Source organism: Phaseolus vulgaris, chromosome 11 (genome assembly GCF_000499845.2).
Source record: "Phaseolus vulgaris cultivar G19833 chromosome 11, P. vulgaris v2.0, whole genome shotgun sequence".
In the NCBI taxonomy this organism is placed as follows: domain Eukaryota; kingdom Viridiplantae; phylum Streptophyta; class Magnoliopsida; order Fabales; family Fabaceae; genus Phaseolus; species Phaseolus vulgaris.
This window is the reverse complement of record NC_023749.2, coordinates 5,511,793-5,536,767: the sequence shown is the minus strand read 5'-3', so window position 1 is coordinate 5,536,767 and position 24,975 is coordinate 5,511,793. Positions and strand designations below refer to the sequence as shown.

Below are 24,975 nucleotides of genomic sequence, written 5' to 3'. Positions count from 1 at the left end.
GATATGTAGGGTTTTTTTTTCACTTTTTGGGCAAGTTATATATTGAATCGTTCATTTCAAAAGTGACAAGTCCCAGAGTGACAAGTCCCAGTGAAAAGTTACTTAAATTTGCAAATTCCTGGAGCTGCTTTGCGAATTGAATTACTTAAGGAAAAGATAAAAAGTAGCTAAAGATTCAAAGCGCAAGGACACCTCGTTGGAGGTCAATTAAAGGAAAGTTGTATGGATTAAGAGAAAAGGCATCCAATGGGGACATTCTCCTTTAAAATAAATAAAAAAGAATACTGGGGGTCTTGGAATCTTACAAAAAGGGGCAAATGCTTTTAGTGGATTAGGTTTCTTGGAAAAAATAGATTAAAGTTTTAGGGTCCCAGAGTAATGCTTTAGATATAAAAAGTGAGCCACCGGTCGTTTTCGCTTCAACATATAACTTGGTGAAGAATGAAGCAAATTATTCGTTACATGTTTTCAAGAACTAATCTTTCTCCCTGCTCCTTCACTCCATTGCAAGTATGTGATATGCAATAGAAGAACTTGTGCCATGTGTTGCCCAAATAACCTGAGAGCAACATATTTTTTAATCACTCTTTAAGAGAAATATTTCACATGTTTCACCGGTATTTTATATGCTAATATTTAGCATTTTAGAAAGGGACTGAAATCCTGTCAATATTCCTGTCCTCCCTATTAAATGTTCACAAATGAAATGAAAATGAGATGAAATTAAATGAAATATAATGAAGTTACCATTTCATATTTGAATATTTTTGGAGTTTAATATTTCCATATTACTAGTTTAAAAAATTACAGTCAATGAAAATATTTATTATAAAAGTCAATAAATTTAGAGTACAATTATTTTAATATTTTTTTTATAATAAAATGGAAATAACTACCTCTATCCATACTTAACTTCATTTCAGTTGTTTTCATCCCCTTTTTTTACTATCATTCTAAAATGGAAAATGCCTAAACGACGAAAGAGTGGAATGACACTTCCATTTCAACACCTTTTTCTGTAAGGTATTCACGGAGCTATCTATTCCTTTCAAAATATCTATCTAGAATGAAATGGTACTGCTACTCCTCTCCTTTTCCTTCCATCGTATTGAATATCTAAAAAGGATGCAGTTATCTGGACAACATATTGCTTAGGCCCAATGGATCATGTTATGGAAATGCCTCAGAGGAGCTTCAAAACGATAAATCCAAAATTATATCTTTAGGTGCACCATTCTCTTCATGAAGCAAAACCTATGGCCTCTTCCGACCTATAATGTTATAAATTATTTATCCAACTCAAACCTTGAAGTTTTCTGAGTTTTCCCTTCTTCATCCTTTTCTTGATCTTCTCAGCCTTTCCCCATTTGCCTGCATCAGCATATAGGCTAGACAACAGAAGACGGTTTGCAGCACTCTCGGGCTCTAATTCCTTCAAATGCAGAGCAGCCACCTCCGCAAGCTCCACATGCCCGTGATTTCTACATCCAGCTAGTAATGCACCCCACACAAACAAATCAGGTTCAATAGGCATTGTCTTTATCATGCAATAAGCTTCATCGAGTTTCCCTGCTCGACCAAGAAGATCCACCATGCACGCATAATGCTCCAACCGTGGCTCAATACCGTGTTTTTCATGCATAGTCTTGAACAGGCTCTGTCCAAGTTCAATGTCTCCAACATGACTGCATGCAGTGAGGGCTGCCGTGAAAGTTAAATGACCCAACTTGGCTACCCCTTCCTTCTCCATCTGATTGAAGAGCTCAATGGCTTCCTTGCAATACCCATGATTCGCAAAACCAAAAATGATGGAGTTCCAAGTAACGGTGTTCTTCTCAGCCATCCTACTAAACAAATTCTTTGCTTCAGAAATGAACCCACATTTTGCATACATGTCAACAAGAGCACTCCTTACATATATATCTCCCTCCACCCCAGTTACCAGAGCGTAGCCATGAATCTCTCTCCCAATTTTAACTCTTGCTGCAGTAGCACAAGCAGGCAAAAGGGTGCTTATAGTGGCTGAAGTTGGGCAGAACCCGTGACTCAACATTTGCTTAAACGCATCAAATGCCTCGTTATTCCGAAAGTTCTGCACCAAACCAGATATAACAGAAGTCCATGATACCACATCAGGCTCCAACCCATCTGCAATCATCGACCTAAAAATCTCAGACACCATTCCTTGGTCACCCTTCTGTGAAAACCCAGATATCAAAGAGTTCCAAGTCACCACATTTGACTTCAAACCCATCAACTTCATACTTTCCACCAAACTCAGTGCCTCATTTGCAGCACCCTGTTGAACATACCCAGTAACAACAGCATTTAGAGACACCGTGTCTTTCACAACCATCCCATCAAACACCTTGCGCGCGTCCTCAACTTTCGCACACTTTGAGTACATAACGATCAAAGCACTGGACACAAAAGAATCAAGTTCGAACGAACACTTCAAAATCAAGCCATGCATTTTCTCTCCCGTGATTCGATCCCCAACATGACCGCAAGCTTTGAGAACGCTGGGGATGACGAATACATAGTTTGGTGTAAGCCCTTGAACGGCTTGCATCTCAGCGAACACTGCGAGCGCGAGATTGCAGAAGCCGCAGCGAGCGCACGTGCCAATGAGGGCGATCCAGCGGCGAACATTTGTTGTGGGAATTTTGTCGAACAGTTTTCGCGCGTGGGAGAGTTGGCCACAGGACACATAGAAGGCTACGAGGTTAGAAGCAATTACGTTGAAACGAGAGAAACCTTTGGTGATTAAGCTCGCGTGAAGCTTCTTGCCAAGGTGCAACGCTCGATCGCGAGCGTATACATCAATGAGTTCAGCAAATCTTTGGTGTTCTGATCCAAAAAAACGACTGTTGATGATGCCATTTGTGGTGGTAATCCTGAGCAATGTTGGGCTTCTGAGGAGACCATGCATAGCATAGCAGTAACTGAAATAAATACCAGAATGTGTTCTTCTTCTTCTTCTTTTGAGAAATCTGCAAAAATATAAACCCAACCTTAAATTGCCCTCAAATATTCACCACTTATGAGTTCTTCTTTTATTCTCTTTATCACTCCAAATCAAGTTTCTTCCCTTTCTATGAATTTCTCACAAACTTTTCTTTCTACCCAATTACCCTCCATAAAATTTATCAATTTTTTCTGTACCAATTTTAAAAAATACTTTCAAAATATTAGTTTTGGAAATCATAAAATGTGGAAACACCTGAAAGTACAATTTTATAAAGTATTATAATTATATTTTTACAAAACAAAGGAGAAAAAATTCAAACTATTATTTTGGATGAATTTTAGTATAGGAGTGTAATAGAAGTAATTAATTTGTGAATATTTTATTTCAAACCAGTAACTTTCAAAAAGTTTCCAAATGAAGTAAATCAAATATTTTATGAAACTTATTAGATAACGTTAAAAATTGCAAAAATCAATTAAATAGTTCTGGCAACACTATTTTTAAATTTTTTTAGATGTTTGATTTTTAAGATAAACATACATATAAAAGAAAATTTTAAGGTAAATTTTTTGGAAGTGAAGTTAACATAAAAGAAAATTTGATGAAATAAAGAAAAATGGTGATTATAAAAGTAAATAAAACATAAAAAAAAATGTAAAGTGCAAGAGTTAAGTCTAAGAGAAAAGGGAAACAAATTGTAAAGTACAAATTACTTGAGATTTTAAATGGAACATAAAAGAAGTAAAAACTTGCAAACCAAATTCAAAAAACTGATAAACGAGAACAATAATACTAATATTCTCTCGGTCATTTTCATATTTAATTTTAACCAAATGTTTATATGTAGTATTTTTGTCACACCTTACATAAATTTCCTATTCATATATAGAAAATTTTGATAGTTATTCTCTTTTAATTAGAGTAGAATACAAAATAATTTTTTCGTCAATAGATTATAAATAATCAAATCCTATCTTTCCTTTCTATATTGTATAGATTTTCTTATATTCTATATTTCATCATTTATTTAACTAATCATAACAAATAATTTATTTATATTGTCAACTTTTAAAATAAATATGAAGATGCATTATCATCGTTATGAGTTTGAAATATTTAACTGATATGTAGTGTTTGTTGATGGATCTACCGTAAGAGTGGAAGAGATTCAATAGTTTTTCTCGTCCTTGCCTGATCAAATTACTAATTTAGGAAGTGCTTATTTGTGAGGTTCAGTAGAAAGAGAATCCACTGGTGGAACTCAATGGTGTGTTTTTGGGGTATTAAACATTTTGTAGTGCATGAACTTCGGAAGTAATTGCATGAGCACGGTTCATTTCTGTGTTAAATCTCTGCCTCTTATTGTCCACCGATACAGCAAAATATAAAAGCAGAGTTACTCCAAGGTTGAGACAAATTGTGAAGAGATAAATGGCTCAACTCGAACGCCCTCAGAGACAGGTTGAAACTACAAAAGCTCCACCTACCATCCACACCATGGAACAACTCCTCCGAGGTATAACTCATTTTACACATTCACTCAATATCAGAATGTGATATATGGCATATTTGTTAAGTTTGTGATGATATGGTATGAAAAAATCAAAGTGTTTTGTTTACTATTTATGGTTCGGATTGAATATGAGAGATGGAACAATCTGATTCTTAGTTTGAAGTTGATATCAGGGGAGTCCTCCAAGTCTAGTAGGCAGTCACCAACCTCCCCCTCCTCCAACTTGTCTTCCCCAAACTCCCCTTTCTTCCAAAGGTTGAGGTCTCATGACTCAGAAGACGACCATTCCCAGAATCAGAAGAAATCAGTTCTCACCAAAGTCAAGGAGAAGGCCAAAAAGCTACGCCACAGCCTCAGCAAGAAAAAGCATGAGGACGGGAGCCTCAGTAGTCCCTCATCTGCTACTGCCGCAGAAGCTGATGCAGTAGAAGAAGATGCTGAATTTCTCGGAGCTCCTAGTAATATACATCTTCATACAACACCCCTCATTCATTATTTTTCACAAACGTTTGTCTTTTCTTCCTAAAATCCTTAAAAATCTAAAATTGTTGTCTCATTGTTAACATCTCAGTGTACGAATCAGAGAAGGCACCTATAGGGTACAAAGCAAATGCAAAGCCGCTTATAAGTCCAAGAGCAAATTATGTGATCCCTGAGAAGCATGTTATATCAAGCAGTGACAAACATGTAGTCGAACAAGATCATGAAAAGTCACTAACCCGTTCCTTATCCAAGAGAACAACACAACCTGCAGCAACAATAGCAACCACCACTTCATATGCCACCCCTGCTTCTAATATTAATATTAACACTAGAAGAAATACTAGTACTCCTTCCGGTCCAATCAAGACAACCACTGAAACAGTAGCCCCTAAACTGTCAGCAGTTCAAGTTGAAAAACCAGATGCCGCCCATGTAACCTCCAAATTTCAAGGTCTTACTGTGTCCAAACCCTCAGAGCTTCATGATCATCCTTCTTCATCATCATCACCATTATCATCATCATCATTACCAACATCAACAGTTGCACCAAAAACAATTCGCAACACTTCTTTGTCCTATTCTGCTCCTCGTACTCCCCCTGTAAGAGTAACTTCCCAGTTTCCTACAACCACTCCGCGAACTACATCAGCTCCAGTGACTCCAGCACCATCACCTGCTACCCCACTGAGTGCGAAGAGCACAAGCCCCACCGCGCAGATATGGGATAAGGGTGTGTCCATGAAAGAGTACTTGTTGACCAAATTGGAGCCGGGGGAAGATGAGAAGGCGCTGTCTCAGGTGATATCTGAAGCAATGAGTCCTAGGAGAACTCCTGGTGATGCAGGCGTGATGGAGAAGGTGAGAGAAGCTGTCACTTCTTTGCTCCGAACTGAGCAGCCTGCAAAATATGCAGACGAAACTACTGCGGCTACTACTACCAGTACTGCTCGTATGTCACCTCAAAGCCCAGTATCTACCAACGCTTCTCGCGCTTCTTCTCAAATGCCATCATCTTCCAATGCTTCTCGTGCTTCGTCTCAAATGCCAGCATCTACCGGTGTTTCTCGCACTTTATCTCAAATCCCTGTATCTTACAACGCCCAGCAAGGTAACATAGCAATAGCAGCCCATTACTTATTTATCTCCTCTTCATGCAATTTTCTAATATCATACGCTTTGGTCTCTGTTGTTCTAAAAATGCAGAGTATACAGTGGCCCAGGAAGAAAACCATGGCCGAATTCTTCAGACAAATTGAAAGCCAAAGCCTCCATAACGTATTTCCGACACATTTTTGTGTTCAGCGTTTTTACGTATGTATGCATGTATATGTACCCGACAATCGTGTGTAATTTCAGTATATTTGTAAATTTAATTTGTATGTAATAAATTGTGTTGTACATATGTATTATCTTACATATCATACAATCAGTTTCATTTTCGCCACAGAGCATTCTTATGATGATGAATAAGAAAAGTATTCACCTTTTCATACTCACTTCACCAGTACTAGTATTTGTTTAATTACTATTTTTGCGAATTTGAATACTTGTTTCTGGGAATTTTAACTATGACTCATTAGGGTACACGTATATTCAAATGCAATGGATTAAAACTTCCTTTCACCTTCTTTACCTTTTTCCCCCTAAATGACTATCTAGTTTTTTTTTTAAATTTTGTTGGACAGCTTTTGCATTCACTGCAACAACCATAACGTCAAAATATTTGCTTAATTTTAATTTTAGGTATGCAAATAGAACCTATTGCTACTCAAGCTTAAATGAAAAAGCATGCATGTGAAAATAGAAATTTAAGGCTAGATAAGGAGTTTTCCACGGTATATTTTCTCGAATGAAATGATATCCACCAAATAGTCCTACCCGTGTGGAAATCGCACCAAATGTTAGCCATGAAAAATAAAAAATAAGGTGTGTATATGTTCTGAATCCTATTCATATGTGTTAGAGCAAGTTAGCATCAAAACTGTAGCAGCATTACACAAGCAAATCAAGAAACAAAGCCACACTAGATTTATCTTTTCAAAATAATTCCTGAATCAAACTTGACCTCCAAAATTAGAAGAAATACAAGTTCGTCATCAGAAGATTAGGAAGTATTGATAAATTTTGTCAGTCAATTTTTAGAATAAAATTAGTGATAAACACTGATAGCATCACTAAGAAAGAGGGGAGCCATACTGACGGAAACCGTAAGAAACAACAGATGTAGCGCATTAGCACTGTGGTAATGTAATGTCTTGAAAAGATTAGTGCCGAGTTATAGGTCCTCCATTAGAATGGGAACCCTCGTGGCAATTGAATCATGAATACTAAAACCATGATTTGAGTATCTTGGCTACTGAAAACGCTGTCATGGCTATCAAATTCCACACTTACACAAGGTGAGAGACTCACCAAAATATACAGCATTCACATAAAAAGATAGATTAGCTGTCATTTCAAGATTTTGGATTCTATATCTTCTAAACTCAAGCCTTTTGTCTCGGGGACAGAAAAGATAACGAACAGAAGTGATAGAATAGCAATAGCCCCAAAAAGGAGAAAAAGATTTTCTGCTCCTAGAAGCTCCTGCAGCAGACATCAGTGCGGATTATAAACTACAAGAGCACTCATACTAAAATGATAAATTTAACCTGAATAGAAGTATAAAACAAAAGTAAAGAATCTAAAACCTTTAATGGAGAGAATGCAAAAGTGACTACAGCATTTGAAGCAAAGTTGGTAAGAACAGCCAGACTAATCCCCTTTCCTCTAGTGCGAATTGGGAAGATCTCTGATACCATTAACCAACTTATCGGCCCAAATGATATCTGCAATGCAAATGCAATTTGACATAAATAACCACAGTATTTGGATCAATCCAATTGATCTCATAAACAATAGCAATAAATCAGAATTTTTATTTGTGGCCAGGAGATTTTTCTGGAAGCAGAGGTCTCTGAATGCATGTTAACCTATGTTCGTCCTAGTATCCAAAATGTATAGCTAAAATTAATTAATACTGCAGAAGAAGGTCATCTCCAGGTTGAATATGATAATGAAAGCAGCAGGACCAATGACAAAAACTGGCCAGGAGACATTTACCTGGTAGCAACCAACATAAAGAAGTAAAGCTCCAACAGCAACAAATGGGAACCCTCCAAGAAATTTATAATAAGCAGAAAGGAGAACTAAAGAGAGTGCCTGCAGAAATTAAAGAAAACAAAATAACCATTTGCATACAACAAGTTGCAGTATATTAGGAATCTTTTAGTTTAATATGAGATGGAATTCCTACAATGCCACTGACACCTCCAATCAGCAGAGGCCTTCTCCCCAAATCATCAACTTTTAGGACAGCAACCCAAGTCATTAGTAACTACACGCTCATCAGTCACAAAAACTATCATCAGTGTCACAAAGTGATCCCTAATCCTCGGTAGGACAAATCTAAATAGGTATACCTTGAAAAAGCCAATAACAACTGAAACTTTTGTAGCATCAGATGCAGCAGAAAATCCAGCACTCTGGTTATTAATGACAAAATATAATATGAAGTGAGCTAGATGGAAAAGAACGGATTTCAGTCAAAACACAGCAAGAAGAAATGAGTATAAGGATTATGTACCTGAAGAATTTGGCCTGCATAATACAGAACACTTGGTTGACCTGTTATCTGTTGTAATAAGGTGACTAATCAGACAAAAAACAGAGAAATTTCACTACATTTCCTTCAGTATGAAGAGACTTGTTGCACCAAAGTTGACCTACCTGCTGAAATAAGACTAGTCCTCCACCAATTATGAAAGCTTTCAGATTGGGACCCTGAAACACCTCTAAGAAATTCCCCTCTGATTCCTGTTGTCCATAGGCAGACTTCAATGAGAGAAGGGTATCTTCTATTTGCCTCTCAGATTCTTTGTCACCAGGTGGTCGACCCCTTAGTTTGCTCAGGGAAATAATGGCCTTTTCCTTCAAATCTTGAAAAGAACCTTTTCCTTGCACTGCTCTGAGAAGCAACCAACGTGGAGAAGGGGGGAGAGTCCACATTCCAAGCCCCATTAAAACAGCAACTGGAGCACTAAATCCATACATGAACCGCCATCCCCCAACTGAATCAATCAGAAAGCTTCCTACAAAATAACCCAACTGCATAACATAAAAGATCAGTTCCCTCCCACCACAGTAAATTCTTTAGTTGATAAGAGACATAAAAGACAATGCAATACCAGAATCCCCAGGACAATGAAGAGTTCTTTTAATGATACTAGGGTACCACGGATTTGTGATGGACAAGTCTCTGCAATATACAAAGGAGCCCCATGCATGGCCTGTAATAAATTCATTTGTAAGATGGTGCAAGAATCATCCACATTGCAAAAACTATTACTGGTCAAAGTACCCTACCAAACCTATACCAAGTCCATAAAGCAGCCTTCCTGCTAAGAGAACACCAAGTTCTGGTGCATTGGCAGTAACCACACCACCAAATATATACAACAGTGCTGCAGCAATGAGTTGTCGCTTCCTCCCTGGTGTTTTAGTAGACTTAATAGATTCAATAAGAAACAATCTACAGAAGATTCAGTTGTGGGATAATATAATTAGTAAAAGCTCTTACCAAGGAAATCAGCTATGCCATACGCAAGAAGTGAACCAAGAAGAGCCCCGTATAGGGAACCACTAACCTATTTTCATGGCAGCAATTAGGTTCTAATGTATTGATGACAATAAATTTTCCATGAAATTGCAATAAGTTTTCGAATTTCAATGCTGAAATCATACCACTAGTCCAAGCTGAATGGCAGAAAGATTGAACCATGTTATTCCGCTAAGGTCGGCTGACTGTGGATCCAAATCAACAAAATGAAAAATTATTGATTACATTTCTGCACTGAGAGTAGAAAGAGATAAATTTAATCCTGTTTGAATAAAAATTTCTATAAACACTTAAAGAAAAAAATGAGAAAGTAAAACGAGTTGTGATTTTCGCAAAAAGCTAAAATCAACTTAAAACTTTTCAATTAACTTTTACTAAAGCTAAGATACAAAAGTTGATTTTAACATGTGAAGAAGTTCAATGTATTTTACTTTCTTATCTTCTTCTAGAAATGCATATATAAAAGTTTACTGAAATAGAACTAAGCTGTAATTTAAAGACACTGAATAACAAAACTACCTGCAGTGAGATTGTAGCGCCCGAGGTGGCACCAATATCATAACCAAATAATAAGCCACCCAATGCAGGGAACAGAAACCTAAATTGTGAAATAAAATTCTGATTAATTGGAGCATGAAACCAACTTATTATACATTTTGAAATTATAAACTTTTGATCATTTGAGTAGAATTGATATATAGGTTGCTTTTCTCGTCCGCACATTCATAGAGAGACAAATTTTCACTTTTCCCTCCAAACCGTCACTCCTCTCCTTTGTAGAAACAGTGACAGAAAACATACGGAAGAATTACAGAAGACCAAGAGAATTCCTCTTGGTATGTTGCGTCAGAAACAAGCGACTCAGAGCCTTCCCCATCAGAATACTCTCTCTGCACTCCAACCTGCCCATATGAATATTTAGCCAAATTAGAGTAAAAGCATCAAACTTTGATGAAATTTTTGGGGGAGTCCTCACGTGGAATCTGCGCTTGGGAGTAGAATGAGACTGGAGAAGCGGATGTGTGACACGTGTGAGGGCCAAATGATCATTAATGGAAGAAACAAGGCGTGGATTGGTGCGAGAAGATGAGAGGAGAGATTTTGGCCTCTTTTTCCGTTGATGGTGCAGTGGGTTGAACAGGGAGAGTCCGAAGTTGGAGAGAGTAGTTGACGCCATGCGAGCAGCTAGAAGAAGAAAGAGTAAGGGTATGAAGCGTGAAGTGATATATGGAGCACGATCAGTGTACCAAAGATATTTTTCAAATAATCATTCACTTTGGAAGCTTGTGTTCCAAATTCACCGATAGAGTGAAGAAACCAAAAAATCAATTGCAGAGTTAGTTCCAGCTTTTTCATCTTCAAGAACAATTAATGTTTCAGCATCTTCACTGGCTTCAAAAGTTACTGCATGATTAAACTTATAATGCATAAATATTTTTAATTATGTAAATTATATTATAATTAAATGGATATATTTTAGGTGTGATGTAGGATTATTTTTAATTATCTCTATAATTAAAATTATTAAAATTCTATCTAGAATTGAAAAAATATAGACTGAAAAGGTTAAACAATTAAGAATATGATGCGTGACAAGCAAGATAGTTCAAGATGGTTGACATATTCCATAATTAATAATGGAATTAATGTATAAATTACACTTAAAAGTAAAGATGAATAATAAAATTTTAAAATTAAGAAAGTTAGAGAAGTGCAAATGTCACTTTTTAAATAGTATACTATAATATAAAAGTAGATCATGTTTAAGATGAGAGAATGAACAAGTATATGTTGGATCGTTCGATTGAGATGAATTGATTTTATAGATTATTTCAATAATTGATTGTTATTATAATTTATTCATGTAAAATACAATTATGGTTGTATTTACGTGGAAAAAGAATTGTAACATGATTTATTATACTATTTAATAATCTTAATAAACTTATACTGTTTAAATATTTATAGGTAAATGTTCTTTTGAAATTTTACTTATATAAAATACACATAGGTGTTATTGTTCATAGTTTTTTTACCAGCACAAACATATGTAAGGATTAATTTTTAAATCTACTTATAGATGAATCAATTATTAGTCTAGATATTATAATTAAATTGAGTTATGCATCTTAAATATTCTCAAAAGTTTATCACAACCTATTATGCATGATAAATAAATGGAAACAAATTATTAATAATAAAAATAATATAGACACAATCAGTTTGGTAACTTTAAATCTATGTTTTAAATTAGCCTACTAAAGTTTATATTTCTATAATTTTTTTTTAGTAGTTGAACTAGACCGTCACTTTATTTATTTTTTTTAATATATAAATTAGTGGAGGTGTTGCGGTGTTCATTAACATTGTATTCTAATGGTAGTGTGATTGTGCTAAACTGTGATCATTATTAAGAAGTGGATTTTAAATTTAACTCAATCCCATAAAACGAGTTCACTGAGTGAGGTTTGCACCCACTTATATACAATAAAATATTTTTATCTCTAGTAGACGTGAGATCTCCAACAATAATGATGTAAATAAATGTAGATATTACAACAATTTTGTTTAAATACAAACATTGCAATCCTTATGTTTTTCATAAATTTAAATTTAGTATTTAACTAGTTGACTAGACTTGACACCCCTAAACTCTAAAGATCTTATAGTTTAATAACTTTATATCTATGCTTTTAAAAACATATTTGACAAAAGTATTATAGCTAAAATGTATTATAATTTATTTAGACTACAAAATCAAATTGTATAATGTGTTAAGAGTGAGAATTGAGTGTATGTAAATGGAAACATAGAATAATTTTTCATCCCCATTACATTACACAATTTGATTTTGTAATATAAATCAAATGGTAGTATACTTTGAATGTGATGTGATTTTTATTTTATATTCTGTGTCTGTCTTTATGTGGACTGTAAACAAAAGTGTGAAAATAGAACATTATCCTAAGATGGACAATGGACAACAAGGTGGGAGAGTTTGTGGTTAGAAAGTGTGTTTGAATGAAGAAAGAAAGAGTAGCTGAAAATGAAGAATAAAACATAAACATGTGAATGCGATCCTTTCACTATTTTTATTTTTATTTTTTCATGCACCATCTTCTATATAACATATCTATATAGAAATATAGGTTATAATTTTGGATGACATTATTTAACTACTATGTTAACTATGTTTCAATCAAAATATATTAATAAATACTTAATTTTTTTTATATCATCTTATATATATATATATTCATATTTATTAAAAAAATTATAAATTTATATTGATAATATAATATATGTGTGGAAATTAAGACAAATTTCTTCATCTCTATTTAATCAATTAATTAATTATCTATCCGCACCTGTATAAGGGCAACAATACACCGATGGGTGGAACTGTAATTACACAGTGGAAGGATGATTTTGTAATTGGGTCAGTGCAATTAGGGCACGCTTCCAGTAGGTTCTGAAACGCAACACAGTTCTACGGGAAAGCATAGCGAGTCTGCGCTCGAACGCTGGAACTTGGTCCTCTTCTTCTCTTCTCAACCAGTGTTCAGAATCAGAACCTCTCCATCTTCTGTCTCCTATTTATATCGCTGTATCGGCGCCTCCCATAGTTTAAACCTAACTTCTGCTCCGAATCCACCTTCCTCCGCGTGTGGGTTTTCGCTCGCAGTCTCCGTCACACACTTTCTCCCCGTTCGGAAAAGATTGGCATCCGAAGATGTCGGGCGGTTTCTTTCGAGTTAGTACACCAGCGCCTTTGAGCTTGCAATTAACTCTTTCCCCTGTTGAATCCACCTAACTTACCTCAACATTTCTCAGATCTTCTCTGTTCTTCCATTATTTGCTACCTTAATTGCAGCGTGATTCTTAGGTTTGTTGAATTTTGTATTCAGGGCACATCTGCCGACCAGGACACTCGTTTTTCGAACAAGCAAGCGAAGCTGATGAAATCACAGAAGTTTGCTCCGGAATTGGAGCATCTGGTCTGTTTTCTTGATTAGATTTTATCCGTATTTTGTAGGGTTTGTTGAAACGCCTTTACTGTTTGGGGACGACGAGGGTTATTGTTTTTGTCAACTTGATAAATATAGTTTGCGCTAGTTAGTAGTCACTTCCTTTCTTTCTGCTTCTTTTTGTTTCGAATTCAGATATGCTTGATGCATTGTTTGTAGGTGGACATGACGAAGGTGAATATGGAAGTAATTAAGCCTTGGGTCACCAGAAGGGTGACCGAGCTTCTTGGTTTCGAGGATGAAGTGCTTATTAACTTCATACACAGTCTTCTGGATGTTAAGGTAATTTCATGTTTTTAATTTTATAGATGAAAAAGCGTTTTCACCTTTGTAATTTGTTTCCCCCCTCACAATGCGTGTTTGTTGATAATTATATTATATTTATTTACCTAACATCTATTTGCTTTTAGGTTGTGATTTCGAAGTCTTACTCCTCCCTAAATTGAACTATGAGTAATAAACATATAGTCATGCATTTTTTGTTGTCTTGGTTTTTTGCTAACGTTTTGCCATATTGCTTTATTTTTTCTCCATTTGGTTACATTCTATTCATTATAATGCAGGAGGTGAACGGGAAGGAAGTTCAAATACAAATTACTGGATTTATGGAAAAAAACACTGGAAAGTTCATGAAAGAACTTTGGACACTTCTTCTCAGTGCACAGAAAAATGCCAGTGGTGTTCCTCAGCAGTTCTTGGATGCCAAGGAGGAAGAACTTTTGAAGAAGAAGGTGCTACTGAGGCTCAATGCGCCATTCATTTTGTCCCAAAATACCTTTTCTCTTTACTCTTCGGGGTTTCTGAAATTAAGGGTTTTTCTTGTGGATGTTTTAGGCTGAAAATGATCGGATAACCAGTGAAATTCAGAGGAAAAAGGATAAGGAAGGTAGAGAAATTATGGAAGAGAGGTTTAAGAAAATGGTAATACTACTCTGTACATGCTGGAGTTACATTTTATAGAGCTTTGATTTTGGTTTTAACTTTCATTTGTGTTTCCATGGCGTTCAGCTAGCTTCTGCAATTATTTGGGTTCATGTCCTTTACCTCAAACTACTGTAGGACGGTGGATTTGATTCCAAGGATAATGATAGTGCATCAGCTCCAAATTCAAAGTCGAAGGATTCAGGATTTGACCGGGATGGGAAGGAACCTGACAAGAGGAATGGTGTCAGGGCAAGGAGCAGGTGAAATGGATTGTTTTTTTCTTTCTTTTAATAATTACATGTTATGGTATTTGTTTTACTTTTTAATGGTTCCCCTGTGGGTTAGGCTTCAGAATATAAACTAATTTTTTTAGCTTCTTACAGTCACTGAATTATTATGTTATATTATGACCTAAAACCCTTGCATGAATATGCCCAAGCGGAGATATAAGGTGTTCATCGCCATATTGATAAGAGGTCTGTTTATAGTATAAACTCGTCTAACAGGCCAACAAACTTAAAATGGCATTCTTAAATCCTAAGCTATATCCTTTTAGAGCTCATATTTTATCATGACAGTTGGCAACCCTAAAAAATTTGCCTGTTTTAATTAAAATAAATCGCAATGTAATCTACGTAAGTTTGTAATCTACATAAATTTATTGAAACTTCTGGCATTATGAATATTAGTTTATATTTGTGAAATTTATATTTGAATATTACGTTTGATGTGGTTGGAATTACATCTTTAAAGTTTATGAAGTGATGTCAATCATGCCAAGCACATATATTTTCAACTTTTTCCCGAAGTTTTACTCTGTTATTGAGTGTTTGGTTGGTGTGAGTGTAGAGAATCTACATGAACATGACTGTCTCCCTCCTTCAATCTTTAAAGTTGAATTCTTAAGTACTAATTGGCTGTTACTCTATTATAGGCTTTCTAGGTCCCCACATTCACCTGCAGTTTCTACTTCACCTCATCGGTAACACTATTAAAAACTATTTTTTAAATACATTTTTCATTTTTGTATTGAATTGGAAGGCTGCCAATATGTGGTATTTGCTATTTCATGCAGAGGCTCACCCTCAAGGTCAATGAGCAAATCATTTTCAAATTCCCGAAGTTATTCAGGGTATGCTTTTATATTCCGGGTATCCAAATTTGATGCTTAATTAAATGCAACTTGGCCAGCTATTGGATCTTATTTCATTCCCCACCCCTTTAGTCTTCTAATAAGTATAATACTGTGCATTTTATTTTAATTTAGATTTGTCATTTTGTATTAATGGGTGTCTATTGTTTAGTGGTAGGCACAGGTCAAAGAGTATATCTAGATCTCCTGTAGCTCGAGGACGCTCTCTTTCATCTGAAAAGATTCACCATTCTCCACGAAGACGATCTATTTCTCCTCACAGGCATTCACCACGACGTTCTCCTCATAGGAGGCCACTTTATTTGAGGAGAAGATCCATATCTCGCTCAAGTTATAGATCTCCTTCTCCTATACGACGTAGAATGCATTCTCCAGTCCGTAGAAGTTCACCTTTTCGACGACGGAGGTCACCTTCTCCCGCGCGACGACAAAGATCACCTTCTCCTATGCGACGACAAAGATCACCTTCTCCCGTGCGACGACGAAGATCACCTTCTCCCATGCGGAGACGAAGATCACCTTCTCCCATGCGACGACGTTGGTCACCTTCACCAGTGCGACGACGCAGATCTCCTTCTCCTATGAGAAGACATAGATCTCCTCTGGTGCGACGACGCAGATCACCGTCTCTTGGTCTTCGTCATAGATCACCTTCCCCAGGGCACAGACATAGATCCCCATCTCCACTTGGACTACGAAGATCACCAGGCCATAGGCATAGATCACCATCACCTCTTGGACTACGGAGATCACCTTCACCTAGGCGACGAAGGTCTCCTATCATTCAGCATAGGTCACCTTCTCCAGTGCGTCGAATTCCACCAACTAGTGCACGAAATAGATTAGAATCTCCCATGCAATCTTCCTCTCCCATACGAAGAAGGTATGGTAGTAGAACTCCTCCACACTCTCCATCCCCATTGCGACATAGGTCACCTGTACCTAGCAAGAATAGATCTCCCAGTATCTCTCCCCAGAGGTCTCCTCGAGATGAATGGAGTTCTCAGTCTCCAATACGACATGTATCAATCTCCCCAAATAGGAAAAATTCTCAAAGACAACAAAGAAGTCCCTTGCAGTCTTCTATAAGGAGAGTCAGGTATAGTGACATTTAAGAAGTGCTTGTGTAATATTGCTGTCTGTTTTTGTCTCTGACGTTCTTGAATTTATTAATTTGATAATGTTAAAGTGTTTTAAAAGACATATTTCAAATACATAATTGGTTATTCAATTTTGAAGTAGGTTTCAAGTTTCAACTTAGGAATTTTATAATGACCCCACATCTTGTCTGGGACTCCAAAACTAAGTTGTGATAGTTTGGACATGCTTTGTTCTGCATTTAAATTTATAAAATATTCAGGAACATATCTAGTCCTGTGGGGTCTGTACGAAGAGGCAAAACTTCAAACTATAAATCACAAGAGTCAATGTCCACTCCTGAGAACTCTCCAAATCGTTCTGTATCTGAAGAAGCAAGGAGTGAGACCAGCAGTGAAGGTAGAAGGTAGTTTTTCTTGACTTCAAGCTATATTCTTATCTCACCACTGTTTGGAATGTTTATGCACACTTACTTTTTGCCCTTTGCAAATGCTTAGTCCTCATGGGAGCCCTATGAAACAAAGAGAAAAGTTAGCCAGTAAAAGAAGCTTGAGTCCTGTAAAGAAACAAAGAACCCAGAAACCTAGCCATGAAAGCCCAAAGACTAGAGATGAAGCAGAAGAAGCGTACTATTCCAGGTTTGATATTGATTTAGATAACTGTTTAGCTAGTTGGTTTAATTATTTTAGGAACACAAGTAGTGTTATTCATAAACAGCCATGGCAAATTTTGTGGTGGACTTTATTCTGCTGGTGCTGGACTTATTGCCGGTTGTCACAACATGGTGGTGCCAAATCAGGTTTTGCACGGTGGCTCATAGAGTCTGTGTTGGCCATCACAGAGTAGCGGTTCTGAGAAGCTATGGTGAATCGCAAACCATGCCGAAGAAGCCTTGGGACAGCAGGAACCGACCTGATTTAATGCACTTAAAACCCCAATTTTTCTTTCTTCTGTTTCTGTTTTCTGGCTAGTTCATATTAGGTCAGCCCAATAGCATTTTTTAAAAACAAAAGTTGGGCCTTACAACTCGGACCCCCAAAACCAAATGAGTACATTTATCACGCACACCCCTCCTCCCCGACCCCGACCCAAAGCCTGTCGTCCCACTACAGCACTGTCATTGTCCCACCACCGGTCTCCTGCTATCATTGTCCTGCCTCAACAGTCACCTTTTTTTTTCCCTTTTATATTCTCTGTTTTTTAGTGCCACCCACCCTCTCTAAATTATTTGTCTTCTTTTCCACTCAATAATTATTCTCTAGATATCTGAAACATTTAATCACCTATTTTCTAGCAACCGCAATGGCAACTGAACAAGGCAAATTAAGAACATCCAACACATAATTAGAAATTTCTGACATTTATCTTATATTTTGTTGTTACTTTATGTTTAGAGCTTGAATTTGCTAATGTTTTAATTTGATTTTGTTATTTGGATTTCTGGACATGATAATATTTGATTATATGGTTGTCTTTCATTATTTTTAGCATTACAAACATATTTCTGTTTTTTTAAAAAAAATAAAATTCCAATATGTATATATTTTATTGCTTTTTTATTGCAGTGCTTCCACCATAACTCAGTTATGGCTTTTGATAGTTTTTCATAAAGGGCTTTTGGTGTCGTTGATATTTTCCATTATCTGATATCAATAACACTGAATACAAGTTACTATTATAGATTTGTTTAATGTTTTTCATTTATTTTTCTTTTCTCTCATTTTCTTTGCATTTTTTTTGTTAGAGAAAGGAGAGATCCTAAAATGAACTCATCACAAAAGATATTAAAACACTCCCCAGCTAGTAAGAGAAAAGGTTCACCTGCAAAATATGGTCATGAGGATGAGTTCTCTCCTGAAAGGGTTGCTGGTCATCCAGCTTCTGAACAAAACAATGATTGGAGTAAGAAAGGCCGGGAGATAAAACGGTAATATGGTTGGCTTACTGCAGCTGTTCTAACTATTCGAATGCTTCTACACTGCATGCATATCTGATAATGGTAAACTCCTTTGGCAGGGATAAGTCTTCTGGAAAAGGCAATGAATTTCCTTCTCAACAAAAGCCATCAGTGAACAAGGAAACTTTTTCCAGGGAGAAGACTCGTGAATCTTATGCTGTAGATATTAAAAAGTCAGATGACAATGACCAATCCCGTTCAAACAATGCAAAAAGTAGTGATCGTCACCACAAATCCGAAGCCACTCCAGATTTAGTCGGAAGAGATGATCGTGTCAATCAGAGTGCATCACATGATTCTATTTCTGAGGAAAGTGGTAAACATAGACGAGAGGGAAAGGACAGGAGAAAGCATAAAAGGTCTGAGAAAAGATATGCGTCTTCTGATGAGGATTATAGTTATGATTCTGATATAGAGGACAGGAAAGAGGCTAAGAAGAGGAGAAAGGAGGAGAAGAAGTTGCGGAAGGAGGATAAGCGTAAAAGACGGGAAGAGAGGCGTCGCAGAAGGGAGGAACGGCGTGCAGAGAAGCTGAAGCTGAAGAGTAAAACAAACAATAGTTCAGACGATGAGGAAGCTGAACGAGATTATCATCAAAGTGACGGTGAAGAGACACCAACTGAGCAAAAGAAGCTTGAGATTGAATTACGGAACAAGGCTCTTGAATCCCTCAAAGCAAAGAGGGGCATGAATAATTAAATGCATCACTTCTGAGTTTTTAAGTTGTTTTATGCTTTAAAAACTTGAGAAATATCTTAGCTTGTTTAAGAACCCTTTACAAATGTTATGTTTGTTTATTTTTTGGTAACTGTTTGATGTTATCTATCTTCAATGCTGGCAGCGGAAATGGATAAATGACGCTTACTGAGCAAATCTGTTGAGTACAACTCTATGCAGACATTGCCCTATATTTACTGGTAATATTTGTCTCCCCTTAGTTGGGAATTTCATGTTTTTTGGGTGGTGCGTCTTGGTTCTATCTTCTATTGTTTTTTGGTTTGTTCCACGTTTGTTTCTTGATTTATCCCTATGGCATTGATGTGCTCAGTAATGTTGACTAGTTTCCTATTTAGACCAGATTAATCCTGAAGGTCTTGGTAATATTATTAATGAGGTTTATACTAAATTAGCTTTCTGGTCAATTGGTAGATGAATTTTATGTCAACTCTAGATGACCTGGTGAGAAGACCATGTGCAGATCTTTATTTTGAACTTCAATTCAGGTGAAGTATTCATTCTTTTAGCCAATTTTCTAGTTCTAGAAGAGCTTCATAGGTGAATCTGTTGTATATGACATAGGCGGTTCTTTACCGCTGTATATTTTTCATGATTAACGTTTGCATCTCAGGAGTTGTTCCTGGGCTGTTTCCCGGAATTCTTCCTTGATGTATTTGTTGGGTCCATTGAGGTTGATGTAGCTGTATGCTTTGTTGTACAAATGTGTGGTCGTTTACCTGTGATTGTGTGCAATAAGTTGGCGATATCTTTAAAAGCATTCCAGTCTAGTGGGTCTTATGGTTGCTTCGTGTAGGGAGTTAATTTGCTTTTGATTTCTCCGCTTCGTTGCAACGTTAACGCCTTGTTTATTTTTACGTTATGATTCGAGTGCTTGTTTCCAGTTTACCTTGGTTTCAATGCATAAACCTATTTTGCTTGTGTAAACTTCCAACGCTCGTTGTCGCGTGTTGCATGAATGTTATGAGCACATGACGAGAATCACGTATGCTAATTTTAAAAATAGGTTTTGGTATGTTAATGCAACTTTTTTTTAAAAATATTGTAGATAGTTGTGAAAGCATTTTCTGGCCTATTTTTTTGAAGGACTAGTTTTAAAAATACTTGTCAAATAATTGTAATAGAAGTTTCTAGAAAATAGGAGTTAAAAAAAAACGATCAACAGTGGGTCATTTTTGTTACGTAGCATTTAAATTGTAGACGATGTTTTGATTAACCGTGTATTGTGATAGATAATTTTTCTAGTGTTTTAAAATGTATTAACGCGATCTTTTTGGAGATATACAATTATTTTTTATTCGGTATATATGTTTTAAGTAGAAATCTTTAGTTTTGCAGAATATAATTACTGTTTAATACTTATTTCATCATTATGAAATTATTATTGTTCTGAAGAAAGAGGGAGCGAGTAAACAAGAACTGGTTTTGGGTTAACGTTTTAAATGGCATGTATTTGGAGTTTATATGAATTTACTCGGGCTACGAGTAATTACTAAATAACCGTAGAAGCATACTGGTATTAAACTATACTCAATATTAAGCTTTTTACTGAAGAGTTAACGTATTTCCCCTACCAAATCTGGCTAGTCTGGTGACGGTAGCTCAACGCACGCCCCATGGAGAGATGCTTTCACTACCTCTATCATACACATCAGAGTCAAGTAAATCAAAGTGCAACAATTAGATGTTGTTTATCGTGGTGTTTAAATAAAATTTGTTATGCTATTCACTTTATGCCTAAGTAACTAGTTATATCCCAAGCTCACGCATATTTCTTTGCACTTACTAATTGTGAAGTCCTTCATACAATATTTTGTTCGAAACTTACTATATTCACGTGTCTGTAATATGTAAATGGTTCACAAAAGAAAAAACAAAATTTCGAAACCATTTTTTTAGCCGATAGTTGTTTACATATGAAAGCTTTTCCTACCTTATATTGGGTTGGGACACTGTCCCTTATCCATAATTTTCAGCGTAAAATAATTCCGTAACTAGCACAGTGCTGCATTAATGGACGAAAACAGTGCTAGAGGGGATACGATTTTCGATTCATGTGTTAAAAAGGAACGTCATTTTCTGTGCTACTGGAACGTCTGGTGTTGGATATTTCCGCAAAGGGATAAAGTATGAGTACGTGGCTGGAGGCAATTGGCTAGATTCCGGTTGCCTCTCCCATTGAGATAATTGAAAGAAAGAAAAAGCAATGATTCAAAGGGTGAGGAGGTAGAGGTAGAAGTAGAGAATCCAAAAGACTTATACTCCCTCCTATTGAAGGTGAGGGTGACCTTGGAAATCCATCCATGACTCCCACTCTTACGTCCAATTCATCCCTCTTAGCCACAACGCCCCATTCAAGGTTGACCCTTCGGAATCCAAGGCTCAGAGTCTTTGCCAAGAAGTCCGGATCATTCCCATCATTTGGGCTAGGCAAACCCAAAGATGATTCTTCTCCTGAAGATAAAGATACCTCTTCCAATTCCAACCCCTTTCGTTTGGACTTTGGAAAGATACCTGATGTCACTTCCTTGATCCCACTTCCAACCAACAATTCTTCGCCAGGCTTTTCATTTGGAAATCCAAGGCGCAAGGATCCTTCCACAGTCTTTGTTGCTGGCGCTACAGGCCAGTCTGGTATTCGCATTGCACAAACGCTGCTTAGGGAAGGTTTTAGTGTACGAGCTGGAGTCCCCGAACTCGCCTCTGCACAGGAATTGGCTCGTCTTGCTGCTCAATACAAGGTTAACCCTCTTCATCACTCACCACTTCAAATTTTAATTGCCTATTTCAAATTTTCAAATTCTGACCGTCTCAAGGATCAGTTACCAAACTTTTTTTCTACTAAATTACATATTTCTTTGTCATAAGTAGTTCTACTCTTAGAAGAAGAATATGATCAACTTCGTCATTATACAAATCACCTTGAAATCGAGATTTGTGACATGATCTACAACATCATCTTAAAATATGGTGATTGTTGACGGTTTTTTAGAACATCACGTCAAAAATTCTGTTGCTATCAGACACACAAAAATTGGTCAGTACCATGTAAACTTATACTAATAAAAAATGCAATTTGCAAATAAGATATTTAGATTGAAATACATATTTAAAAAAATATTAAGATTACTTAATGAGATGGATGTGATGTGGCAAGAAAGCGTACTAATTCTAATTTCATGGTTTACGAAAGTTCTAAAACTCTGGAGAAATCACTAGTATTACAGAGCACACAATGGGACATGTGTTGACCTTTTATGAAAGGAAAAATCTTTCTGGTTAATAGATAAGTAGAAAATGGGCGATGAGGAGAAATAAAAAACATAAATATTATACCAAATTGCGTATCATTACTCTATGAAATTTCGATTTGGAGTGTATTTGGGAAACTAATGCGTGCATGGTAAATACACAGATTATATCAAATGAGCAGGCAAAGCGTCTGAACGCTGTGCAATCAAGCTTTGACGATGCTGATTCAATAGCCAAAGCCATAGGCAATGCCAGCAAAGTGGTTGTCACCATTGGTTCCGCAGAGAACGGTCCAGCAGCAGAGGTGTCTGCATCAGACGCATTGCAAGTGGTTCAGGCAGCACAGTTGGCAGGAGTGAGCCACGTGGCTGTCATCTACGACGAGAGCAGCGCCGGGGCCTCCACCTACAATGTACTGGATGGTCTCTCCTCCTTCTTCAACAATCTCTTCTCCCGGTCTCAATCCTTGAGCATACAAGAGTTCCTGCAGAAAGTTATTGAAACTGACGTCAAATACACCTTCATCAAGACAAGTTTGACCGATGATTTCACACCCGAGAGTTCCTACAATGTGGTCGTCTTGGGCGAAGAAACCACTAGTGCGAACGACTATAAAGTAATGTAATGTATGCGATGAATGATATTGTTTTCTTTTTTCCCCACCGTTTTCTCCCCATACCTGAGGATAATAGATTTTTAGAAAATGATCTAGGTAGCCAAGTCCAAGATTGCATCGTTGGTGGCTGATGTCTTCGCCAATACTGAGGTAGCAGAAAACAAGGTATTCTTTTACGGATTATGCATCTAGTGTTTGCTGGAATTTCTTATAAAATCTTTATACTACTCCTTCTTTCATCAAATAAAGAAGGCATCGAATGATTTTAATGTTTTCAAGACATTGAATATATTAAACAGTTTTTAAAGTGCAATTAAGTTGTGATCGTAATTTCATCACAATCTTTAATAATGTGCGAATTATGATTACGAGAACAAGAACTCTTTGAAGCTTTCCGTTGTCCAATACACCTCTCTCTCAATCTAATAGGTTGTGAAAGTGTACTCGGATCCGAATGCCCCTTTGAAGCGTGTGGATGAACTTTTTAGGTAAAACAGTTGATGTATAGCTAGTTGTGTCTCTTTTTCATCTGTAGCAGAACAATGATATTTTAGTTGGTTCCTTCTGAGGAGGATCAGTAGGTCTTTCTATCTGATTTATGAGTTCCTTTGCAGTCCTATTCCCGAGGATGGAAGAAGGAAAGCCTATTCTGAATTGCAGGAAAAAGCGAAGGCAGAGGAGGAGGCAAGAGTGGCTGCTGAAAAGGCCAGTGAAGCTGCTGAATCAGCAAAGAAGTTGGAACAAGAGGTGAAAAAGCTTTCGCAGCAAGAAGCACGGGCTGGTAGTCTGGCCCAAGAGGCTCAAGAGAAGGCAGAGGCAGCTGGAGCCTCGGTGGAAAACCTCTTGAACAAGGCAAAAGGCTTTGGTGCAGGGTTTTCCTGGGAAAAGTTGAGCTCACAGATTACTACTTCAATCCAAAAGCCTGAGGAGGATGAGAAACCAAAGGTTCAGCTAGCCACAGTAAGGGGACAGGCCAAGGCTCGGAACCTCGCGCCAAACAAAGCCGTGGTTAAACAAACTCCTCCGAGAAGAGCTGCTAGTAAACCAGAAAAACCGAAGAAGGCAGAGACAGCTAAGGAGGTGAGAAATGTATTTGGTGGCCTGTTCAAACAGGAGACTATCTATGTTGATGACGACTAGAGGAAGTGGAACATATTATCTTGCACGGCATAAAACTGTGTTGTTTGAGTATTTGTTGACGTAGATAATTTGGTTGCATGTGTATTGATTGTCTTGTAAAGTTCTACATTTTGAAGCAGGATATCTATGTAGTTTACTGGTTCAGAACCCTGGTCTCGGGGAAAACAATAAAAGGGTTTTCCCTTATCTTCTATCTATTCTCTCTTGCTTCATTAACAACTTGTGCATGTTTAGACTGTAGTTATCTCAAATCATAATTCAAAGGGGGCAAAATTGATTTTATCTTCAAGTTAGCATGTTTGACCAAATTTTGAGATGTACAACGAGATTTTGGTCTCGAATTATTTCTAAACAGAGGTAAGAAAAAGTTGCGTTTAGGACCACATTAACTTTCATGCTAGAATAGAGTTATCTCTTCTGTTATAACCAAAATTATCATTTCAATCTC

General features: G+C 36.8%; 5 protein-coding genes across 6 annotated transcripts; 3 read left to right on the top strand and 2 right to left on the bottom strand.

The window, feature by feature from the left end:
• Positions 1–764: 764 nt before the first annotated feature.
• LOC137830596 (pentatricopeptide repeat-containing protein At5g59600) lies at positions 765–3,136 on the bottom strand. Its single transcript, XM_068638038.1, has one exon. The coding sequence runs from the start codon at positions 2,930–2,932 to the stop codon at positions 1,280–1,282; it is 1,653 nt and encodes a 550-aa protein (XP_068494139.1). The 5' UTR covers positions 2,933–3,136; the 3' UTR covers positions 765–1,279.
• Positions 3,137–4,382: 1,246 nt separating this feature from the next.
• Positions 4,383–6,463, top strand: LOC137827592 (flocculation protein FLO11-like). The gene is made up of 4 exons (XM_068633795.1): positions 4,383–4,487; positions 4,658–4,942; positions 5,056–6,075; positions 6,171–6,463. Exons 1-4 carry the CDS (start codon positions 4,403–4,405, stop codon positions 6,221–6,223), a joined length of 1,443 nt encoding a protein of 480 aa, XP_068489896.1. The 5' UTR covers positions 4,383–4,402; the 3' UTR covers positions 6,224–6,463.
• A 712-nt stretch (positions 6,464–7,175) lies between these two features.
• Positions 7,176–10,957, bottom strand: LOC137821398 (D-xylose-proton symporter-like 3, chloroplastic). Of its 2 annotated transcripts, none has more exons than XM_068625972.1 (14): positions 10,601–10,957; positions 10,426–10,526; positions 10,144–10,222; positions 9,750–9,809; positions 9,586–9,652; positions 9,372–9,496; positions 9,194–9,295; positions 8,736–9,113; positions 8,593–8,640; positions 8,429–8,491; positions 8,263–8,343; positions 8,070–8,168; positions 7,658–7,795; positions 7,176–7,553 (listed from the first exon to the last, which is right to left on the bottom strand). In XM_068625972.1, exons 1-14 carry the CDS (start codon positions 10,799–10,801, stop codon positions 7,419–7,421), a joined length of 1,677 nt encoding a protein of 558 aa, XP_068482073.1. In that variant the 5' UTR covers positions 10,802–10,957; the 3' UTR covers positions 7,176–7,418. The 2 variants fall into 2 exon arrangements, with proteins under 2 accessions (XP_068482073.1, XP_068482084.1); XM_068625983.1 differs by having other exon boundaries at positions 10,346–10,526; positions 10,601–10,811.
• Positions 10,958–12,990: 2,033 nt separating this feature from the next.
• On the top strand, positions 12,991–19,657 carry LOC137807432 (uncharacterized). Its single transcript, XM_068608114.1, has 13 exons — positions 12,991–13,378; positions 13,533–13,622; positions 13,812–13,934; positions 14,216–14,383; positions 14,487–14,573; positions 14,712–14,836; positions 15,511–15,558; positions 15,652–15,708; positions 15,881–16,828; positions 17,090–17,233; positions 17,325–17,465; positions 18,572–18,754; positions 18,844–19,657. The coding sequence occupies exons 1-13, from the start codon at positions 13,358–13,360 to the stop codon at positions 19,481–19,483; spliced, it is 2,775 nt and encodes a 924-aa protein (XP_068464215.1). The 5' UTR covers positions 12,991–13,357; the 3' UTR covers positions 19,484–19,657.
• Positions 19,658–21,495: 1,838 nt separating this feature from the next.
• Positions 21,496–24,724, top strand: LOC137807505 (protein PLASTID TRANSCRIPTIONALLY ACTIVE 16, chloroplastic). The gene is made up of 5 exons (XM_068608221.1): positions 21,496–22,260; positions 22,935–23,387; positions 23,484–23,552; positions 23,817–23,875; positions 24,002–24,724. Exons 1-5 carry the CDS (start codon positions 21,823–21,825, stop codon positions 24,525–24,527), a joined length of 1,545 nt encoding a protein of 514 aa, XP_068464322.1. The 5' UTR covers positions 21,496–21,822; the 3' UTR covers positions 24,528–24,724.
• The last annotated feature ends 251 nt before the right edge of the window (positions 24,725–24,975 follow it).

Coding starts and splice junctions, on each gene's coding strand:
- LOC137807432 (XM_068608114.1), top strand. CDS start 13,358: ATGTCGGGCGGTTTCTTTCGA. Junction 13,623..13,811: donor CTCCGGAATTGGAGCATCTG/GTCTGTTTTCTT, acceptor CATTGTTTGTAG/GTGGACATGACGAAGGTGAA. Junction 15,559..15,651: donor GTTTCTACTTCACCTCATCG/GTAACACTATTA, acceptor TATTTCATGCAG/AGGCTCACCCTCAAGGTCAA.
- LOC137821398 (XM_068625972.1), bottom strand. CDS start 10,801: ATGGCGTCAACTACTCTCTCCAACTTCGGACTCTCCCTGTTCAACCCA. Junction 9,497..9,585: donor TGGCATAGCTGATTTCCTTG/GTAAGAGCTTTT, acceptor CTAAAACACCAG/GGAGGAAGCGACAACTCATT. Junction 8,344..8,428: donor TTGTTATTGGCTTTTTCAAG/GTATACCTATTT, acceptor ATGAGCGTGTAG/TTACTAATGACTTGGGTTGC.
- LOC137827592 (XM_068633795.1), top strand. CDS start 4,403: ATGGCTCAACTCGAACGCCCTCAGAGACAGGTTGAAACTACAAAAGCT. Junction 4,943..5,055: donor TGAATTTCTCGGAGCTCCTA/GTAATATACATC, acceptor TTAACATCTCAG/TGTACGAATCAGAGAAGGCA. Junction 6,076..6,170: donor ATCTTACAACGCCCAGCAAG/GTAACATAGCAA, acceptor CTAAAAATGCAG/AGTATACAGTGGCCCAGGAA.
- LOC137830596 (XM_068638038.1), bottom strand. CDS start 2,932: ATGCATGGTCTCCTCAGAAGCCCAACATTGCTCAGGATTACCACCACA.
- LOC137807505 (XM_068608221.1), top strand. CDS start 21,823: ATGACTCCCACTCTTACGTCCAATTCATCCCTCTTAGCCACAACGCCC. Junction 22,261..22,934: donor GTCTTGCTGCTCAATACAAG/GTTAACCCTCTT, acceptor GTAAATACACAG/ATTATATCAAATGAGCAGGC. Junction 23,876..24,001: donor CGTGTGGATGAACTTTTTAG/GTAAAACAGTTG, acceptor GTTCCTTTGCAG/TCCTATTCCCGAGGATGGAA.